Source organism: Bos indicus, chromosome 22 (assembly GCF_029378745.1).
Source record: "Bos indicus isolate NIAB-ARS_2022 breed Sahiwal x Tharparkar chromosome 22, NIAB-ARS_B.indTharparkar_mat_pri_1.0, whole genome shotgun sequence".
In the NCBI taxonomy this organism is placed as follows: domain Eukaryota; kingdom Metazoa; phylum Chordata; class Mammalia; order Artiodactyla; family Bovidae; genus Bos; species Bos indicus.
The window spans coordinates 58,490,455-58,511,028 of NC_091781.1; the positions used below are offsets into that span (position 1 = coordinate 58,490,455).

The 20,574-nt window shown below is 59.4% G+C and overlaps 1 protein-coding gene across 4 annotated transcripts in view; it reads left to right on the forward strand.

Moving 5' to 3' along the window:
• Nucleotides 1–20,574, forward strand: part of NUP210 (nucleoporin 210) — a 91,879-nt gene that overhangs the window by 54,076 nt on the left and 17,229 nt on the right. For all 4 annotated transcript variants that reach the window (XM_070776990.1, XM_070776986.1, XM_070776987.1 and 1 more), the window contains 9 exons: nucleotides 7,072–7,200; nucleotides 9,309–9,436; nucleotides 9,535–9,670; nucleotides 11,193–11,255; nucleotides 11,412–11,591; nucleotides 13,293–13,373; nucleotides 15,343–15,474; nucleotides 17,109–17,267; nucleotides 20,236–20,327. In XM_070776990.1, coding sequence (XP_070633091.1) covers nucleotides 7,072–7,200; nucleotides 9,309–9,436; nucleotides 9,535–9,670; nucleotides 11,193–11,255; nucleotides 11,412–11,591; nucleotides 13,293–13,373; nucleotides 15,343–15,474; nucleotides 17,109–17,267; nucleotides 20,236–20,327 — 1,100 coding nt within the window. The remainder of the gene's footprint in view (nucleotides 1–7,071; nucleotides 7,201–9,308; nucleotides 9,437–9,534; nucleotides 9,671–11,192; nucleotides 11,256–11,411; nucleotides 11,592–13,292; nucleotides 13,374–15,342; nucleotides 15,475–17,108; nucleotides 17,268–20,235; nucleotides 20,328–20,574) is intronic.

Here is a 20,574-nt window from a genome sequence, read left to right on the forward strand (position 1 = left end):
TCCCTTTCTCTGACTTTCTGCCTCCGATGACTGTCTTGATGCAAGACATCAGTTGCTTCTGAAGTGGAACGGGTGTTGAGTAAGTGAGGCGGGTGAGCAGGATGCAAGGGGCACGCTGGGAGGAGCTGGGCTGGCCGACCCCAGATGCTTAGCTGTAGTGTTGGAGGTGATGAGGGCATGGTGCGGACTGCGGCAAACTAGGGAGCAGAGACTGGCTCAGCGATGGCTGTGACCCCTCCTCAGTCTTTAGTGTTTTTAGTAGCAGCTTTATTGAGCTGTAATTCACATACCATACAATTCACGACTTAAAGTCACAATTCAGTGGGTTTTAGTGTATTCGTAAATAAAGGCAACATCACCGAAGTCAGTTTTAGAGTATTTTATCACCTCAAAAAAAAAAACAAAACACCATAATAATCACCTCCCTGTTCTTCCACACAAATACACACATGGAAATTGTTGGATTTTTAAATTTATTGTGTCTTTGTTGCTGCACTTGGGCTTTCTCTAGTTGCGGCAAGTGGGGGCTACTCTCTGGTTGCTGTGCGTGTGCTCCTCCTCTCAGGGGCTTCTCCTGTTGCAGAGCACAGGCTGTGGGGCACGTGGGCTCAGGAGCTGCCGTCCTGGCTCTGGAGCACAGGCTGTGGGGCACGTGGGCTCAGGAGCTGCCCTCCTGGCTCTGGGGCACAGGTTCTGGGGCACGTGGGCTCAGGAGCTGCCCTCCTGGCTCTGGAGCACAGGCTCAGTAGTTGTGCACACAGGCTTCGTTGCCCCTCAGCCTGTGGGATCTTCGATTTTGTCCAATGTTTTTTCTGTGTGTCTTGAAATAATCGTGTGGGCTTTTCTTTTTTATTCTGTTGATATGATGTAATACATTAATTGGCTTTCAGATATTAAACCAGCCTTGCGTTGTGGGATGAATGCTGCTTGACCATGATATGTGATTCTTTTTATGTGTAACTAGAGGCAGTTTGCTGGCATTTGATTGAGTGTATGTTCATATTCCCGAGAGACACTGGTTTGTGGTTTTTGGTGGTGTCTTTGTCTGGTTTGGGTATCAGGATGTCAGCCTCATGGAATGACTCTGAAGCGTTCCCTCTTCTAATTTTTGGAAGAGTCTGTGTAGAATTGGTAACAAGAAATTTGGTAACAATTCTGCCAAACTCTTGAATGTTTGGTGCAGTTAACCAGTGAAGCCAGGCTGTCACGGGCTTTCCACATGGGAGGTTGTCACGGGCTTTCCACATGGGAGGCTGTCGCGAGCTTTCCACATGGGAGGCTGTCGCGAGCTTTCCACATGGGAGGCTGTCGCGGGCTTTCCACATGGGAGGTTTTTTTATAGGAATTCGATCTCTTCACCTCTTATTGGTCTGTTCAGACTGTCTGTTTCTTTTTGAGTCAGTTTGGTAGCATGCGAGTTTCTAGGAGGATGGTTTTTTTGTTACATTGTTTTTCTGACATTTTCTTACCTTCCCCCAGTGGGCAACCTTGGTCTTTAGCTCGCTTGTGGAGCCCCTCGGCGAAGCGCGAGGAGGCATGTCATAACATACCTGTTTTTCTCAGAGGCAGAATTGCAGATGTCAGGGCCTCTTGGGTTTATCGCCGTAAATCAGAGGAAGAAAAAGCCGTCCCTTGGCACCTGTGGATGAGCGTGTGTTGTTAGAGGGAGTCTGGGGGCAGCTGGATGCCTGAGATCATAGGGAGCTCCCCCGAGGCATTGTTATTCCTTTCGTCCAAGAGAGGATAACCCCCTGCCCATTCCTCTTCCGTGTAAATGAGTGGTCACCATCAGATCCTTCCCACTGAAAGGAAAACCTCAAATTGTAAATGATTCCAACTGCTTGAAATATGCCTTGCTTTGCTTTATCTCTGGAGATTAAAAATAACTCCCTTGTTATCTAGAAGAGGGATGTGTCCAGTTCAGAAAAATGTGTGCTGTGCCAAGAAAACTTGAACTCGTTTTTACTCACAGTTAACCTCGCACCATACATTTTGAGTGAGCCCTGAGGGCAGCCCAGGGGCCAGGGACAGACCTTTCCTCCAGGAACAAGAGCCTCTAAGAGTCTGTGATGGACTAGGCTGCTGCTTCAGATACTGAGCTCCCTGTCCAGGGAGGCATTCAAGCTGGCACGCTTGTCTGAAAGACTCAAGACAGGATTACAGCATCAGAGTCAAGTCTTCCCAGAACTACGAACCCCTGCTCAGTCCTGTGATGTCCTACGGTGTATGGTCCCTATAGGCAGCAGACTTCAGGTTTGTCACTGCCAAGGCAGGCATGATGTCCCCGTTTATAGATGATCCCAGAGAGCTTAAGCTACAGCTACAGTGAGGAGTCCCTTGAACTGCAAGGAGATCAAACCAGTCAGTCTTAAAGGAAATCAACCCCGAATACTCACTGGAAGGACTGAAGCTAAAGCTGAAGCTCCAATATGTTGACCACTTGATGTGAACAGCCGACTTACTGGAAAAAACCCTGATGCTGGGAAGGATTGAGGGCAGGAGGAGAAGAGGGCGACAGAGGGTGAGATTGTTGGATGGCATCACCGATGCAATGGCCATGAATTTGGGCAAACCCCGAGAGACGGTGGGGGACAGGACACCTCGCATGCTGCAGTCCGTGGGGTCACAAGAGTCAGGCACGACTTGGTGACTGAACAACAAAAGGCCGGAGCAGTTCTTTCTCCGCGTGGTGGACAAGCCTTCGCCCACATCTCATCTTCCGTGGCTCTTGCTGAGAGAGGCTGATCCCTGCTGCAGACACGACCCCGTGACCCGTCTAGTACCGTGTGTGGGGCATGCCAGCAGCGCCCGACGAGGCAGGCCCTGCCAGGATCGTGTTTGCCTGGAAGGTGTCCCGGAGGGGCCTCGGCCCCGGGGGTCTCTGCTTCCCCCAACCTCGGCCTGCAGATGCCCCTGTGGCTCCAGATGCAATCGGACGCCGATTCCTTTGCCTCCTCCACCAAGGGAACGAGGGATTTTTCACGGAGTGTTGACAGCTGATGACGGGTCCTTGCGGCGTCTCAGAGCGCTCCTTCTGAAGGACATTCACACATTTCTGCGGCATCTCCCAGCTGCTAATTAGCAGCATTCTCATTTCCCTTAATCACAGAGACAAGGAAGCCCACAACAGCTCTTCAATTAGCTCAGAGGAAATGTTTCTTTCTTTCGCTATCGAGGCCCATTCAGAGGCAAGAATGGCTCGTGGGTATGTGTCAGCTTCCGCGCGTCTCTGGGCGGGGGCCTGGCGCGGGCGCACCTGGGCTGCTGTGGGGCGATGGTGCCCACACGATGGTCCCAGAGCTGCAGAGGCTTACACGGCCCCACACCCTCTGCCAGGCACCTCTGTTTCCTTCTCGGCTGGCTTACGCACGGGAGGGTTTACCTGACTTAAACTCAGGTTTCTTTCTTCTCATCACCTCTTTACAGCTCACATGCTTCCTTGCAGAAGCCGTGTAGTAATTCTAAGGGCAGTGGGAAGGAGCCTAGCACTCAGGCCTTTCATCCAGCAGTCACTCTGCAAAGGCGGGTTCCCGTCATGCGCCAGCCCAGGCCAGGCTCTGGCGACTCAGCAGGGAGCAGTCAACCAGGGGCCCTGCTCTTAGGAGCCGACCCCTCTCCTGGGTCCTGGGCTGTGGGCTGGTCCCCGTGATGCTGTACGTCTGAGGAGGTGCTTCAGTGCAGCGGGAGGCGGGGGGCGGGGGTCCTTCCTTGAGACGGATGGGTGGTAGGTGGCAGCTGTGCAACATGAACTCAGATGTGTCCCACCTTTTTCCTGGGAGGGGACAGAGGGCAGAGGAACCAGTCCCCAGCCTGGCCCTGTAGGAAGCCTCGGGGCTGGGCAGGGCCCCTTGGATGGCATTTCTCACCTCAGTGTGACCCTGGCCACCCCCCACCAGCCTCAAGGGGGTCCGTATCTGCGGGGGGCACAATCCTCACCTCTGGCGTGGGCCTGGCCACCACGAGACGTTGCTGGGCACACATGGGAGACAAGCTGATGGTACCGGTGACATGCAGAGATATCCACAGAGTCCTCACTCATCTACAGATGCTGCTTGTCAAGGGACAAGCGTGACGTGTGATGGGCCTGGGAAGCGTGAAGCCGTGAGGACGCATTGGCACCTCGGGGCCTGGCGGGCGTGGGTAGAGGTCCCGAGCAGCGCTGCCCCTGGCTCCACGGCAGCGTCTTAATGAGCAGTGACGTGTCCCCAGCTCCAGAGAGATGACAGGGCTTCCTCAGAGCTCTCAGGGGGCAGTGTCACCCCTGAGGAAGGAGAATCGGTTCTGGGGGTGGATTCGCTCACCTCCCCTCCTGCACACGCGTCCCCCCTGCACGTCCTTCAAGAGGCAAGTGGGTCTGGAACCTGGAGAAGCAGGTGGTGATGCTTGCACAGTGGGCGTGGGGACAGGACCCCCCACCCCACCCCATGCCACCCACCAGCCTGCCCCCTCGCCTCCTCCAGAGCAGTTTGTCTCCAGAGCGGCAGGCGGGCTCACCCGTGGGGCACCGTTCACCATTGGGTGAGCTGGCAGGGCTGACGTGTGGGCGGCCCAGTGGGCCGTGTGGTCTCTCTGTGGGCTGCCGTCCTCCGCCCTGTCACCCGGGAGGTGCCTGGACGTCCAGCTGCTGGGAAATCAAGTGGGAGAGAAACCGATTTCCTCACTGTCAGTTACCTTTGGGTAAAACGTGCAAAATGGCTCTTTTGAAGGAGAGACAAAAACACCTCCCCTGCACACCCACCCCCACTTCACAGGTCTCTCCTCGTGGGTGCAGCGAGCCATCATTTCTCTGCCTCCTGAGTGACGTGCCGCTCCCGACGGCGGTGACGTTTGCAGGGGGATCAGGTCAGAGCCCCTGCGTCTTCCTGGGATTTTTAAGTGGGTTCTCTTTGGGGACTCGTCCACCACAGAACTGGAGACCCGTGGCCCTGACCCACCATCTTCAGTGTATTCGATGTCAGGCTGGCTTGGTCGTTGTTCGGGGTGCCGGTGGGGTTTCCACTCTGGGATTTTTATTGAGCGACCTGGGTCCTTACGGGAAGCGTCCTGAGCATCCTTCACCTGTGTTTGTGCCCCTGAGCCCCTGAGCCCAGCGCTGCAGGCACAGTCAGCCTGGCCTTGTCCAGCCCAGCCCCCTGCCCTACAGCTCCCTCTGGCTGCTGGTGGCGTCAGGCTCTCGGGCGTGGCCGAGGGTGGGAGAAGGCACTGTGCTCCCTCCCCAGCGCCGCCCCTTTGAGGCTGGGTTCCTACCCTGGGTGAGCCTGTCTCTTTGTGTGTCCACTGGGCGGGCGTGGACTAGAATCAGCACTTCCCAGATGGATGAGGGTCCCTGGGGTTTGCAGACTTCTTTCTGAATTCTGGTCTCGATGAAGGCAGGACCAAAGCCGAGCTGGTGGAAGCATGTCTCCGTAGGTTAACCAGCGCCTCGCAGCGGTGACCCTGGATCTCAGTGTACATACACGCTGTGGGGCTAGGCCGGACTCGAGGCGCGGCCCTGAGGCGGCGGTAGGTGCCGCCGCAGCCTTGGGGTGCTGACCAGGTGGGAGCGGCAGAGCTGCCCCAGGAGAAGTGAGCAGGGGGGCGAAGGTTCCCACCTGGACCGGGGGAGACTTGGCCAGAGAGGGACCTTGGGACGGGGCTGAGGCTCAGAGGGAGCCAGCAGGTGGACGCGGGGGGCGAAGAGCCCAGATTTCAGGGGTGGATCGTGCAGCCCTGAGAGGGGCAGGCGGGCACCAGCTGGCCGGAGGGTGACGGCCGTGGGGGAACGCGGTTTGTGGTGACGTCAGAGCCCTGGGCAGGGGCCAGATACGCCAGGTTCTCCTAGAACATAAAACTCACTCTGGGTGGACTTTGAAGGCTTTTAACCTATTTGGTTGTCTCCTGACATTTCTTCCCCCCACATGTTCTTGACATTAAAACTGTAGCTTTGCCAACACGCAACCGTTCTCTGTACCCACCCCTACCCCTGGTGAATGTAGGCCGGAAAATGCAGGCAGCAGAGCCGGGCGACATAGAGGTGGGAGGCACCACGGGCCCCCCGCTGGGTCCGCGACGCGCCTCCACCCGCCCAGCCCCAGACCACCCAGCAGAGAGGCACATCTAAGCAATGCAACAAATCACGGCAAGCCCACCTGCCGTGTGAGAAAGTGGTGATGATGCAGGCTGTCTGGGGAGGGGTTCTGAAAGTGGGATCCCTGGAAGGAAGTAGAGAGAGAAGAAGGTCTTTGGCAAGAGGGTCTTTAAAGAGGGTCTTTGGCAAGGAAAGCTTGGAATACAGGAGCGCAGATGAGTTCATTCACTCTGAACATTTTACACAGGCTCTACGTCAAATATAGGGAAAGTGTGTCAAAGTGTGAGTCGCTTGGTCACATCTGACTCTTTGCCACCCCATGGACTGCAGCCCACCAGGCTCCTCTGTCCATGGGATTCTGCAGGCGAGAATACTGGAGTGGATTGCCATGCCCTTCTCCAGGGGATCTTCCTGACCCAGGGATCAAAACCTGGGTCTCCCACATTGCAGCAGATTCTTCACTGTCTGAGCCTCCAGGGGAGCCCTCAAACATAGCAGAGGTAGAGACGAATGTGGAGATGGGTGAGATTAGAGGCGCTCACAGTGAACATGCGGTGGCCTCTGTGGCCTATTCCCAGGTCCTGAGAGTCTGTGGGTCCAGATTAGGATTCCTCAGTGAGGGCTTCATGTGGAAAGCAGCCACCTCACACCCTGCCAGCATCAGAGGAGACCCCACAGGATGCTCTGCTCTGATGGAAGTTGCAGCAGGTGGCCTGGACAAGCGATACAGGATCCTGGGTGTGAATCCTCTCTCCGCCGAGCTCTGACCACCCTGCCTTGGAGCAGCTTCCATTTCTTCTCTGTAATTTGTGCCAGGTTGCAATAAATGCTCCTTGAAATCTATCCTGGCACTAACATATTACATCCCAAGCCCGTTGCCCGGCTGGCAGTGGGGGCTCACGGTGAGGGGTGGGCAGGGCTGCCTTTGGGTTTGGGTTTTCTGAGCAGGCGAGAGGCCGCGGCCCTGAGCGGCTGTGTGACCGCACCCCACTCCCGCCTTGCAGGTCCACCCTCTGCTCCCCGGCACCTCCACCATCATGATCCACGACCTGTGCTTAGCGTTCCCTGCCCCCGCGAAGGCCGACGTCTACGTCTCGGACATTCAGGAGCTGTACATCCGCGTGGTGGACAAGGTCAGTGTCAGCCTCCCCGTACGCTCCCTCTTTAGCTGCACAGGAGCCAGGAGCACAGTGGGGCTGTGGGGGGTGCTTTCCTCGCATCTCCCCACCCCTTGGAGTGCTGTCTCACCTGGCATCCTGGGCTCAGCGCAGGGCGGCCTCTGGGGGCGTCCATCTTCATCTCGGTCGACACTGGCAGTAAATCCCCCTGGAAGTTGTCCTCACGTTAGCCCCGGCCTAGGGATCCCTGTTCTCTGGCTGCTGCAGGTGACTGACCAGCCAGAGCTGGAATTTTCTCCCCTGTCTGTACTTGTTGGATTCTCAGAGATTCAGTGGCAGGTGAATAAAGCGTCCTAACGCCAAGTGCTTCTGCAAAATGAATACATAATAGATCTAGGCTTTTCTCTAATGTGGAGAGGGATTTTATGTAACTCAAATACATGAAGTGACTGCAGTGGTTTCCAGAGGAATGCTTTCAGGGTCTGGTCTTCCCGAGGGAGAGAAGGGTTGGTCATTAGAAGGGGCATTCACGCAGCTTGGACTCCTTCAAAGTCACTGTTCTCTCAGCCTCGGGTATGCCTTCTCTGGTCTCGTTTCCGCTGGTGAGCTGCTTCTAGACTTGTGTTCTTTCACTGAGCACCTCTGACACATGTTTCCCAGAGCTTTCGCCGTGTGCAGTCTGTGCTGCCAGGTGTGAACTGCTGAGCACTTATTAAACCCCCACTGTATGCCTGTTGCTATCCGAAGCTGTGGATTAGCTCTCTAACTAGGTCCTTAGTTCTTTCTCTTACTGAAGTAGAGTTGATCTGCGGTGCTGTGTTAGTTTCAGGCGTACAGCAAAGTGATTCCGTCTTATACACATTTATAGACACATATGCTGTGCTTAGTCGCTTCACTTCAGTTCAGTTGCTCAGTTGTATCTGACTCTTTGCGACCCCATGAACTGCAGCATGCCACGCCTCCCTGCCCATCGCCAACTCCAGGAGTTTACTCAAATTCATGTCCATTGAGTCAGTGATGCCATCCAACCACCTCATCCTCTGTCGTCCCCTTCTCCTGCCTTCAGTCTTTCCCAGCATCAGGGTCTTTTCAAATGAGTCAGCTCTGTGCATCAGGTGGCCAAAGCATTGGAGTTTCAGCTTCAGCATCAGTTCTTCCAATGAATATTCAGGACTGACCTCCTTTAGGATGGACTGGTTGGATCTCCTTGCAGTGCAAGAGACTCTCAAGAGTCTTCTCCAACCCCACAGTTCAAAAACATCAATTCTTCATCACTCAGCTTTCTTTACAGTCCAACTCTCACATCCATACATGACCACTGGAAAAACCATAGCCTTGACTAGACGGACCTTTGTTGGCAAAGTAATTTCTCTGCTTTTTAATATACTGTCTAGGTTGGTCATAACTTTTCTTAATCACTTTAGTTGTGTCCTACTCTTTGTGACCCCATGGACTGTAACCTGCCAGGCTCCTCTGTCCATGGAATTCTCCAGGCAAGAGTACTGGAGTGGGTTGCTGTGCCCTCCTCCAGGGGATCTTTCCGACCCAGGGATCAAACCCAGGGATCAAACCCAGGTCTCCCGCGGTGTAGGCGATTCTTTACTGTCTGAGCCACCAGGGAAGCCCAAGGATACTGGAGTGGGTAGTTTTTCTAGGGGATCTTCCCAACCCAGGAATCATACCGGAGTCTCCTGCATTGCAGGCAGATTCTTTACTAGCTGAGCTACCAGGGAAGCCCGTATATATATTCGTTTCCATTATAGGTTATTGTAAGATATGTGCTATTGGTAGATCCTTGTTGTTTATCTGCTTTATATGTAGTCATGTGTATCTATTAATCCCATCCTCATTTATCCCTCTCCCAGACGTTAGTTCTCTCAGAGTGGGATGTGACCGTTATGTCACATTTATGCTTCGGGCAAAGCACCGGAGTATCCCCTCGAGGCCCCCTGAACACGGAGAGCATGTAAACAGTTCCGCTTGTTGGTAGGCTGAGAGTCTGGAGGTCACCGTGGGCCTCTGGGTGTGAGCTTTCGGATGCTTTGGCAGAGAGCTGTGGGGCACCACAGGTGGTGGCATTGGTCATCCGACGCCAACCCGGAGTCTCTGCCCCCACGATGTAGGTGGAGATCGGGAAGACGGTCAAGGCGCACGTCCGCGTGCTGGACTTCCACAAGAAGCCTTTCCTGGCCAAGTACTTGGCCTTCATGGACCTGAAACTCCGGGCAGCCTCCCAGATCGTCACATTGGTGTGAGTTCTCATGGGGTCAGGGGTCGGAGGAGGGCATCTGGGGGCAGCGGCAACGGGTCTGCCTGGGGGAGAGGTCCCAGCCCCTCCCTCTGCTCCAGGGCGCTCAATGAGGCCCCAGACGACTACACCGCCTCCTTCCGCGTCCACGGCGTGGCTATCGGCCAGACCAGCCTCACTGCAACCGTGACCGACAAGGCCGGACAGAGAATCAACTCAGCCCCACAGCAGATTGAGGTAGAGCTGCTCCTCCTCACGCCTCGTGGGCCCGGCCCAGCCCCTGGGGCACGTCAGGGTCCTGTGGGGGTGGGATATGGCATTTTTTGTGATCGGCTTGGACTTTAGGGGCAGCCCAGGTAGCCCCATGGAAAGGGAAAGTGTTAGTTGCTCAGCTGTGTCTGCCTCTGCAACTGACCCCCTGGACTGTAGCCCGCCAGGCTCCTCTGTCCATGGAATTCTCCAGGCAGTGATATTAGAGTGGGAAGCCATTCCCTTCTCCAGGGGCTCTTTCTGGCCCAGGGATGGAACCTGGGTCTCCCGCATTGCAGGCAGATTATTTAGTATCCAAGCCACCAGGGAAGGCCCCACGTGGAGAGGCCATATTAAACTGCTCTCCAGGGTCCTCTGATTGGAAGGGGGCCTTCCCTGGTCCTGGGGATCTGGGAGCCCAGGAGTGAGGGGGCTGGGTCACTTCACTGTCTCTGGGACTCAGGGGGCCTGGTGTGGCTCAGAGGAGGAGAGTGACTTGTCACAGACGGGGGAGTGGTGGGGGGAGCGGGTGGGTCTGGACTCGCGTGTAGAAGCACACGCTGGTGGCGGGGCCCTGGAGGTAGCCGGCTCTTCGTGGGAGCCCCTGGGGCAGCAGCTCTGGGTGAGGGAGCTCGGGGCCCACCTGGGCTCGGCTGGGACCTGGTGCCCCCAGGGCGTTAGGCTGAGACAGGAGCCCACGGCCGCCAGGGCCGGGAAGTCGTGTCGGAGCTTATCGATCGGTGGCAGCACGCTGCTCCTGCCGCGTCCGCTGCGGGCTCAGCCTCGCGGGCTGGGGCGCTTCGTGCCGGCGGGTGTGGGTGGGCCTTCAGGATGGAGGTGCACCCTTCTCCTCCGGGTGAGAAGGCAGCCCTCTGCGCCTATACTCAGGGCAGCCCTTCGGAGACCACGCCTCACGCACATGTCACCCCTGGGCTGACTGGAGTGTCTTTAGGCAAAGCGGGGACTGTGGGGTTGTAGGAGGAGGATGCAGGGGCTTTGCCCTGCCGCAGAGACAGGGCCTCCTCGCCCTACCCCCCCGAGCCCCCTTTCCTCATCTGGAAAACACGCAGACGATGGGAGTAGAGAACTATTCTAGGTGATTATTCAGTAGAAATCTGGAAACTGCAAGAGTCAGCCTTCCAAAGGGAAGCTGGGGAACCTCGAAGGCAGAGAGTTGGAAACCTGGGCATGGGCCAGACTGTCTTGGGGATTTGCTGAAACACACGGCAAGACCCACCTCTGATGGGCAGGTCCCAGGCGGGCCGGGGAGCAGGCGTTTCTGCCGACCCCACCAGGGCAGAACACGCCCCTGAGAGCCCTGGAGCCTCAGGCCAAGGGTGCATGAGGTCTCCCCCAGGGCTGGCCGGGACCCCAGGCCCTCGTTGGCCCCCTTCAGAGGCAGGAGTCTGTGCACCATGTTCCCGCATCCCTGGAGTTGAAGGGTGACCGCGCCCAGCCATGTGAGCCTGGAACACAACGGCCTGTTTCCCTATTGTGTCTCCACGCCCAGGTCTTCCCCCCGTTTAGGCTGATCCCCAGGAAGGTGACGCTGATTATTGGGGCCACGATGCAGGTAGGAGTTCAAGGCCACGCCCTACCCCCACCACCACCTGGGGCTTCAGAGCGGGCTGTGCAGGGGTGTTCTGGGGTGTCGGTGCCCCAGCCCCGGAGGGTGGGGTGTGGGCACCCGGGGGAGCTGGCTGATGGGTCCTGCTGCCTCCTCCTCCAGATCACCTCCGAGGGCGGCCCCCAGCCCCAGTCCAACATCCTCTTCTCCATGAGCAACGAGAGCGTGGCGCTGGTGAGCGGCGCCGGGCTGGTGCGGGGCCTCGCGGTGGGCCATGGCGCCGTGTCGGGGGTCGTGCAGGCTGTGGACGCCGAGACCGGCAAGCTGGTCGTCGTGTCTCAGGTAACGGCGGGGGCGCTCCGCTCCCCAGGACCTGAGGACCACCCCTCTCCCAGGGTCCTGCTCTGCCCTCGGGGCCCGAGGCACCTGCCTGTCACCCTCCCCTCTCACCAGGCCAGACCTGCACTTGCACCCCCATGGTTGCCCTTCTCCAGACTGAGGGTCCCTGAAAGTGAAAGCCATCGGTCATGTCCGACTCCCTGCGGCCCCGTGGACTATACAGTCCATGGAGTTATCCAGACCAGAATACTGGAGTGGGTTGCTGTTCCCTTCTGCAGGGGATCTTCCTGACCTAGGGATCGGACCCGGGTCTCCCACATTGCAGGCGGACTCTTTACCAGCTGAGCCACCAGGGAAGCCCAAGAATACTGGAGTGGGTAGCCTATCCCTTCTCTAGCACATCTTCCTGACCCAGGAATTGAGCCGGGGCCTCCTGCGTTGCAGGCGGATTCTTTGCCAGCTGATCTCTTGGCTCCTTAAGGGATGGGGCCCCAAGCTCTCCCGCCTTGGGGACATTGCAGTGCAGGGTGGTGTAGCGGTTGTGACGGCAGACCCTGTTTTCCGTGCCTCCGTGGCTCCTCTCAGGACTCTCTGCTCTGCCTGGGCGCAGCTCACCCACGGCCATCCACAGCTGTTCTAGGCCTGAGCTGGTGTTGCCCACGTCAGAGCCCTCCCGCCTTTAGTTCATTCATTTCCAGCAGGGCTTGCAGACATTCTCCCAGTAGAGTTGGGATGCTGTGGGCACTGGGGAGCTTATGGTGTGTGTTTTTAGAGGCACATGCTGGCTTGGCTGCCATAAACCTGGGTAACTGGGCACCAGTAGTATTTCAGACCTGGGTTGATATTTCTAGGAGAAGAAAACCTGAGTCAGCCGCTAGTATCTGCTCAGCTAGAGGTTAAATTATCCCTAGGCCTCCTTTCCGGAGTTGGGGACATTTCCTAGCAGCTTTTCTGGGTCAGTAGAGATGCTGGAGGCCGAGTCAGGAGGGCCTCACCCAGGAGGGGCCCCCATCCTGCCCCCCTGCCCCGTAACCTCATGTGGTGGCTCTGGCCCCAAGCAGGTGGTGGGGGTTGTCTCGGTCTGCTCTTTCCCTTCTTTCCTGGAGTGGGCACTTCTGTGGGCCTCTGGGAAGGACAGAGCACAGCGTGTCCCCTCCTGGGAAGGGCTCAAGCTGCTTGGATTCTGCCCCATGTCCGCGGCCAGCAGTGACTTGGAGGAGCAGCGACTTGGTGGCCTGGCCATGCGGGAGCCCCAGCTCTAAGAGAGTGTTTCCTTCTGGGTGATGTGACTGTGGACAGAAACTGGGTCCCTGACAGTGGTCCAGGAGCCCTGCTGAGTTCAGAGCGTCTAAGCACACAGCTCTGTGTGCTGGGACCCCCTGGAGTGGGTGGGACTGACCTTTACCCGGCCCGGAGTTCATTGATTCACGCCCTTCCCAGCAGTTCCAGTGTCTCCCCAAGTATCCTGGTCACACCGCAAAGTCCTTTTGAGTCACAGGGTGAATACTCCAAGTCTATCAATTTTATAAAAACAAGAAAGTACCAGGCGTGTTGAGAGTAAAATTAAGTACCAGGGAGGGCCTACTTCGTTCCTCTCTACAGAAAGGGTTTGCAGCCTCAGAAATGGGAGTTTCGGGCAGGGACCCATTGTTGGCATGTAGCCCCTGAGCCCTGCCGGCTTGAGCCCCAAAGCCGTCTTTCCAGGATCTTGTGGAGGTGGAGGTGCTGCTGCTCCAGGCTGTGAGGATCCGCGCGCCCATCACAAGGATGAGGACAGGGACCCAGGTGAGGTTCCCATCACAGGGATGAGGACAGGGACCCAGGGAGGTTCCCATCACAGGGATGAGGGGGGGACCCAGGGAGGTTCCCATCACAGGGATAGGGGGTACCCAGGTGAGGTTCCTATCACAGGGATGAGGACAGGGACCCAGGGAGGTTCCCATCACAGGGATGAGGGGGGGACCCAGGGAGGTTCCCATCACAGGGATAGGGGGTACCCAGGTGAGGTTCCCATCACAGGGATGAGGGGGGGACCCAAGGAGGTTCCCATCACAGGGATGAGGGGGGGACCCAGGGAGGTTCCCATCACAGGGATGGGGGTACCCAGGTGAGGTTCCCATCACAGGGATGAGGGGGGGACCCAAGGAGGTTCCCATCACAGGGATGAGGGGGGGACCCAGGGAGGTTCCCATCACAGGGATGGGGGGTACCCAGGTGAGGTTCCCATCACAGGGATGAGGGGGGGTACCCAGGGAGGTTCCCATCACAGGGATGAGGGGGGAGACCCAGGTGAGGTTCCCATCATAGGGATGAGGTGGGGACCCAGGGAGGTTCCCATCACAGGGATGAAGGGGGGGGACCCAGGTGAGGTTCCCATCACAGGGATGAAGGCGGGGGGACCCAGGTGAGGTTCCCATCACAGGGATGAAGGGGGGAGACCCAGGTGAGGTTCCCATCACAGGGATGAGGGGGGGGACCCAGGTGAGGTTCCCATCACAGGGATGAGGGGGGGACCCAGGGAGGTTCCCTCACAGGGATGAGGGGGGACCCAGGGAGGTTCCCATCACAGGGATGAAGGGGGGGACCCAGGTGAGGTTCCCATCACAGGGATGAAGGGGGGGACCCAGGTGAGGTTTCCATCACAGGGATGAGGGGGGGACCCAGGGAGGTTCCCTTCACAGGGATGAAGGGGGGGACCCAGGTGAGGTTTCCATCACAGGGATGAGGGGGGGACCCAGGGAGGTTCCCTTCACAGGGATGGGGGCGGGACCAGGGAGGTTCCCATCTCAGGGATGGGGGCGGGGACCCATGTGAGGCGGAACCTCTCCAGCCCCTCCTGTCTGTGTCCTCGGAGCAGCCTCCAGCAGGTGTCAGGCTCTGAGACCTGGTTCAGGATGAGCCTGGGGGAGCTGTTCCCAGGACGCTGTTTCCTCTGCTGGGGCGATTCTGCAGCCCCTTGACCCTGTTCACTCTCTGGGTCCAGCTCCATTCCCGCCTCTCCTGCTGCGTTGCCCAGGCTCCCTGTCCTTCTTCCCCGGCGCCAGCTCCCGCACGTGTGGCGCCCACCCCTGCAGTCCTGCGGGGGTGACGCCCGTGTCTGTGCCGGTCTGCCGCCTTGTTCACCTGGAATAGCACCTGGTGCCTCCCAGCAGCTGGCGTTTGGATGGCATGCACCTTTTTCGTGCTTTGTATGTCGTAGTCCGCGTGGAGTGCATTACCCCGGGGGTGGCTCCGGGGTCATCTCCGCATCACAGATGAGGAGGTGCACACGTGGCAGGCTTAGGGCGTCTGCTGAGGCCACACAGCCAGTGAGCGTTGGGACTGGGCGCTGACCCGCAGTTGGACTCAGCTCCACCCCAGCCCCTTGCTGTGGTGCCTCCATGTCCGTTTGCCCTCGGATCAGCGCTTGGTAAATCCAGAGTGTGGGAGACCGAGCCCACCGCTGTGAGCAGGGCCCCCACTAGACTGAGAGGGACGGGAACAGGGTGAGCCGGGCTGCCGGGGGGCTGCAGGCCCCTCAGAGCTCTAGGCGGCTATTCAGGAACGGGGTCCCTCGGCCCCGGAAGGACGGGCGGGAGGGGCTGGCGCTGTGCCGGGCCGGCCGCCGACTTGGGAGGACTTGATCGAGGCCCCCCTTGCCTTCAGGAGACAGGGCGGCAGCGGGCCCTGGGGGGCACTGCAGGCTGTGTCTCAGGGCGTCCGGGGGCTCCGGCCATGGGACGCGGGTGGTCACGGGCCTGGCTTCTCCCCGCAGATGCCCGTCTACGTCACCGGGATCACCAACAACCAGAACCCTTTCTCCTTCGGCAACGCCGTGCCGGGCCTGACCTTCCACTGGTCTGTCACCAAGCGAGACGTCCTGGATGTCCGCGGGCGGCACCACGAGGTACTCACCCCCCGCCCCGGAGACCCTGACCTGAGGCGGGAGGGTTCTCACTGGCCCCCGCGCCGAGACCCCGCCCTCCACCCCGGATGACAGCCCGTCACCCCCCCCGAGACCCCGCCCTCCATCCCAGATGACAGCCTGTCACCCCCACCCCTCCACCCGAGACCCCGCCCTCCATCCCAGATGACGTGAGGTGGGAGGGTTCTCACCCCGCCCCCCGAGACCCTGCGCTCCATCCCAGATGACAGCCCGTCACCCCCCCGAGACCCCACCCTCCATCCCAGATGACAGCCCGTCACCCCCACCCCTCCACCCGAGACCCCGCCCTCCATCCCAGATGACGTGAGGTGGGAGGGTTCTCACCCCGCCCCCCGAGACCCCGCGCTCCATCCCAGATGACAGTCCGTCACCCCCCCACCCCCCCCGAGACCCCACCCTCCATCCCAGATGACAGCCCGTCACCCCCCCCCCCCCCAGACCCCACTCTCCATCCCACATGACAGCCCGTCACCCCCACCCCTCCACCCGAGACCCCGCCCTCCATCCCAGATGACTGCCCGTCAGGCCCTCGTGAGGCTTCCTGGTCTGCAGCCACCCTGTCCCTCCCTGGGGTCCCTGCCCCCTCCAGCCCTTCGTGTGTCCAGGAACCCGGCCTTCAGCTCCCCTCTCGTGGGTCCCAGGACAGGCTGCAGCCTTTTCCTCTTAAGCTCATTCTTGCTGACCAGCCGCACCACCCAGGGGCTTAGAGGCAACCTGCGCGTGGAAGGGGCAAAGTCACTAGGCCCCAGAACGTCATGGGGTCCTGGTGGGGGTCCCCAGTCTGTAGCGTCTGACCCCCTTTCTAAGATGTCACCTGCCTCTGCCAGCCCTGGAGTTTTCTCCAGGCTTGTCCCAGGGCCCTACCCCGTCCCCTTAGGCTCCCTAGGGGGGCCCTGGCCCCTCCCCAGGTCTGTGCTGGGAGGTGCTGGAGAGACACACTGCCCCGTGCATGTGAGCTGAAGGCCGTGCGTGGGGAGGGTGGACACACCCAGGTGACCTGGTCAGTGGGCTGTGCAGCGGGTACTGGCCCTGTGACTCCAGGCAGTAACCCCAGGTGGGCCTCGGTCACACGGGGCCTGAGTGCGGCTGCTTCCCGGGGTCCCTCCTTGTCTTGTTTGTGGACAGTGGGGGCCTGGAGAGGGAGTCAGACGGGGGATGGGGTCTGTTAGAGGCTGCCTGAAGCTCATACAGTGCAAGATGAGTACCCCCGGTCCCCTGTCCCCATGGAACCAGATCCTGTCCCCAGACCATCCCCATGGTACCCAGGCATGTGACTTCTTCACAAATACCCCATAACAAGGGCTCTGTGGGCAGCACCCCAAGCCCAAGTCGTCGGGGTGATCCGCCCTGAGCCCCGCGGCCAAGGCTCTAAGTCTTGCATGAGGACACTGGCGGGGCGCACCTCTCCCGCGGGCCCTGGGAACGGTGTGAATCGCAGCGTGGAGTGCCCCACGCGTGTGCCAGGGTTGGCAGGCCCCCACCGGGGCGAGAGGGCAGCAGGGTGACAGGGGCGGGTGGCTCGGGATCTGGGGTGCCTGCCCTGTGTGGGAGCCGGGCCCGGGCCCCCTCGGGACGTTCGGTTCTGTCTGTCGCAGGCGTCGCTCCGGCTGCCGTCGCAGTACAACTTTGCCATGAACGTGCTCGGCCGGGCCAAGGGCCGCACCGGGCTGAGGGTGGTGGTCAAGGCCCTGGACCCCACTGCCGGGCAGCTGCTGGGCCTCGCCAAAGAGCTCTCTGATGAGATCCAGATCCAGGTGAGGGTTGGGCAGACAGGAGTTGCTGTCAGCGGGGGAGTGCTGGCCAGCCCAGAGCACTGCTCCCCCAGGGCTTGTAGGGACACGTGGAGGGTGCTGGGGGCTGGGGACCAGCCCTGGGGGGTGCTCGGCCTGCGGGGAGCTGTGGTGAGGCTGGCAGGGCCTGAGCTGGGGCTCCAAGGTGCTGTGGGAGTCCAGGGCTGGGGTGACCCTGGGCTTCGTCGAGGGGAGGCGTTTGGGGCTGGGAGGGCCTGGCAGGGGCAGGTGGGGGACTTGGCCCGTGCATGCAGAGGCCTGGAGGTCTACAGTAGCTCGATGCACTTCCAGAGCAGGAGCTGACTCTGAGCTGGGAGTCAGGTGCCTTCTGGGGGGAAGAGGCTGGAAAATCTGGGCCGGACACGCATCTAATTGCCTATATTTCACAAGCACTCGTGGAGGACAAGACGGAGGCAAACACCCCCAGGGCAGGGGGGTCACAGGGAGCAGGCAGTGGAGGGTCCCAGGAGGCCTCAAGAGCTGTGCCCCAGGAGACAGGGTGTGACCCCATTGTTCATAGATGGGACCCGAGCCTCAGGACGGGGGCAGCCAGCCTGCTCAGAGCCCCTCGAGGGGGCAGCGGCAGGGTGGACCTGTCCACCCAGGGCCTGGCCCACGGCTCTCTCCAGCCCCACTGGCCTGAGCACATTTAGCCTGAGGGACCCTCTTCTGCTGATGTGAGACTCAGTAATGTCCTGACCTCGTGCGTATGTGCTCAGTCGTGTCTGACTCTTTGCAATGCCATGGGCCGTAGCCCGCCAGGCTCCTCTGTCCATGGACTTCTCCAGACAAGAACACTGGAATGGGTTGCCATTTCCTCCTTCACGAAATCTTCCTGACCCAGGGATCGAACCCAGGTCTCCTGCATCACAGGCAGATTCTTTATCACTTGAGTCATCCAGGAAGCCCTTAAATGTTATATCTGGGTCCCCCTAAATTGCAGAGAAAGACTGAAAGTGACTCCTAGATATCATGAGGAAAGACAGTTTCAAACCCCCTCTTCAAGAGGAAACAAGCCAATTCTAGGTCAGGCACATACCCCACGCAGGGTGAAGGAACACATTTCAGAGAGAAATGCCTGTCTGCCCAGCCCCCGCCCCCGACTCCTGCCTGCATGTGCGTACACAGACTCACACACACACACACACACACACACACAGATACAGATACATACACGCACACACACACACACACAGACACAGACACACATAGACAGAGACACGCACACACACACAGACTCACACACAGAGACGCATATACACACACAGACACACACAAATACACACAGAAACACACATACATACACACACACACAGAGACTCACACACACACACACAAACACACACAGAAGCAGATGTTCTTCCCAGCTGAAGACAAAGTGAAGCGAGCTCTGACCCTGTCCTGGAATTAGAGACAGGGCTTTGCATCTTCCGAATTCTGTTGCCTCAGTCGGGTCATTTAGCAGCTCTGCGCCTCGGTTTCCCTGGCTGACAGCAGGTAACTTTCAAGCGCATCGGAAACTCAGAGACGCTGGATCCAGCCCACAGAGGTGTTTTATTTGGCTCACTCAGTACTTCGAAACAGTCTTTTATTTGTTGCCAATGTTGAAAAATAGGAAGATTTTGTCTAAAAGCCCAGTGTGCGGCTCGTCCTGGAGACATTGGGTGATGCCACCGGCCAAACCGGCAGGAGATGAGACAGCCTCTCACTGATAGAGCTGAGCCCCCAGGTCACAGCCCCCAGGCCCCCTCGTCGCCCTGACCCCAGGCCGTGCCCCGTGCTGCTGGCACTGACGCTCCTCGGCAGGTCACGGGGCAGGAGAGGAAGGCCCCGTTGTGCCTTCAGCGCTGTGTCGGGGGGACCTCAGGGGTTACCTGCCCGGAGCAGTGGGAGGGGCCTGTCTGGGTGTGTGTTTCCTGTGTGATGCACAGCCAGTGAGGCAGCTTCACTCTGGGAGCCGTCGGCCCAGCGGATGGGCTCACCTGGCTCTGGAACCTGGTCCAGCCCCCAAGACCATGCCCCGTGTAGGGAGCCCTGCCTCTCCGTAGTGTCCTGCACGTCCCCAGCTCTGGGAGGTGAGCGCGCCAAGGATGCTTCCCTCAGGACCCTTTTTACTGATGAGGAAGCCGCACCTGAGTGTGTGGTCAGAGCAGCTGCTGGGAGGGAGGGGACGTAGGCCAGTTTCCTCTTCAGAAATCACCCGTTCGGTTTTAGGCACAGGCCCTCGGAGCGTCCAGCTGGCCTGATCGTATCAGAAGCCAGCGGGGAGCCCCAAGGTGTGCTCAGCACCCAGGCTCGGTGTCAGGGGTGCCAGCAGCCCGAGAGTCCTCAGAGAGAGGGCCTTGGAAGGGTGTGGGCACAGTGGGCTGCGTGCAGAGAGCGGTCTGGAGTCCCTGGGGGAGGGCTGCCTCATGGGCTGGGGGCTGCCAGGGAGGGGCAGGGTCAGATCCCCCCGACATTGTCAGCTGTATCAGCCACTGGCCGGAGGTCACCAGGCACCCTGTCCCGGTTCTGTGAGATTCAGCAGGAGCCTGACAGGCAGAGAGGGTGTGAGGTGGGGCTGAGGGGGGTGCCTGGGGGGTCGTTGTGGGAGGGGCCGACGTGGAGAGCATGTCTGGCTGGGGGAAGGAGAATTCAGGCAGAGCCTCCCCAGCCTGGCAGTGTCACCAAGCAGGACCCTAGACCCCATCGCTGAGTGTGCCTTTTACACGCACACCCTGAGAGCTTGGGGGATCACAGCCCTCGCCCCACGAAGAGCCCCGGGGGCCTCCCCAGAGCACCTGCTGCTCCTGCCCAGCATGCCCTCAGCGCTCGCCGCCGCACCCGAGCTCCTAGCGGGGTGGCACCCGGGTCTCTCGACCCACGAGAGGCACGCCAACCCTGCACGTGGTTCCGGGGATCAAGGGAGAGCAGAAATCGCCCTCTCCCCCAGGTGTTTGAAAAGCTGCGGCTGCTGAGCCCTGAAGTAGAAGCGGAACACGTGCTCATGTCACCGAACTCATTCATCAAGCTTCAGACAAACAGGTACGTGACTCGGCGGGGCTCCATGTGGGTCGCGAGGCTGCGCTCACGTCCGACGGCTCATTTGTCAACGTCGGCAGGAGCTGTGAGTGCCAAGGGCCAGCCGCACCTCCCTGCCGTCCTCCTCCTCCTCCCGGCCGCGGAGATGGCCCGTGCTTGTCTGCAGCATCTCCCCTTGGGCCCTTCTCCTCCTCCCCACGGCCCAGACCGTCTCATGCTTTCTGCACAAATCCAGTTCTTCAAAGGCGGG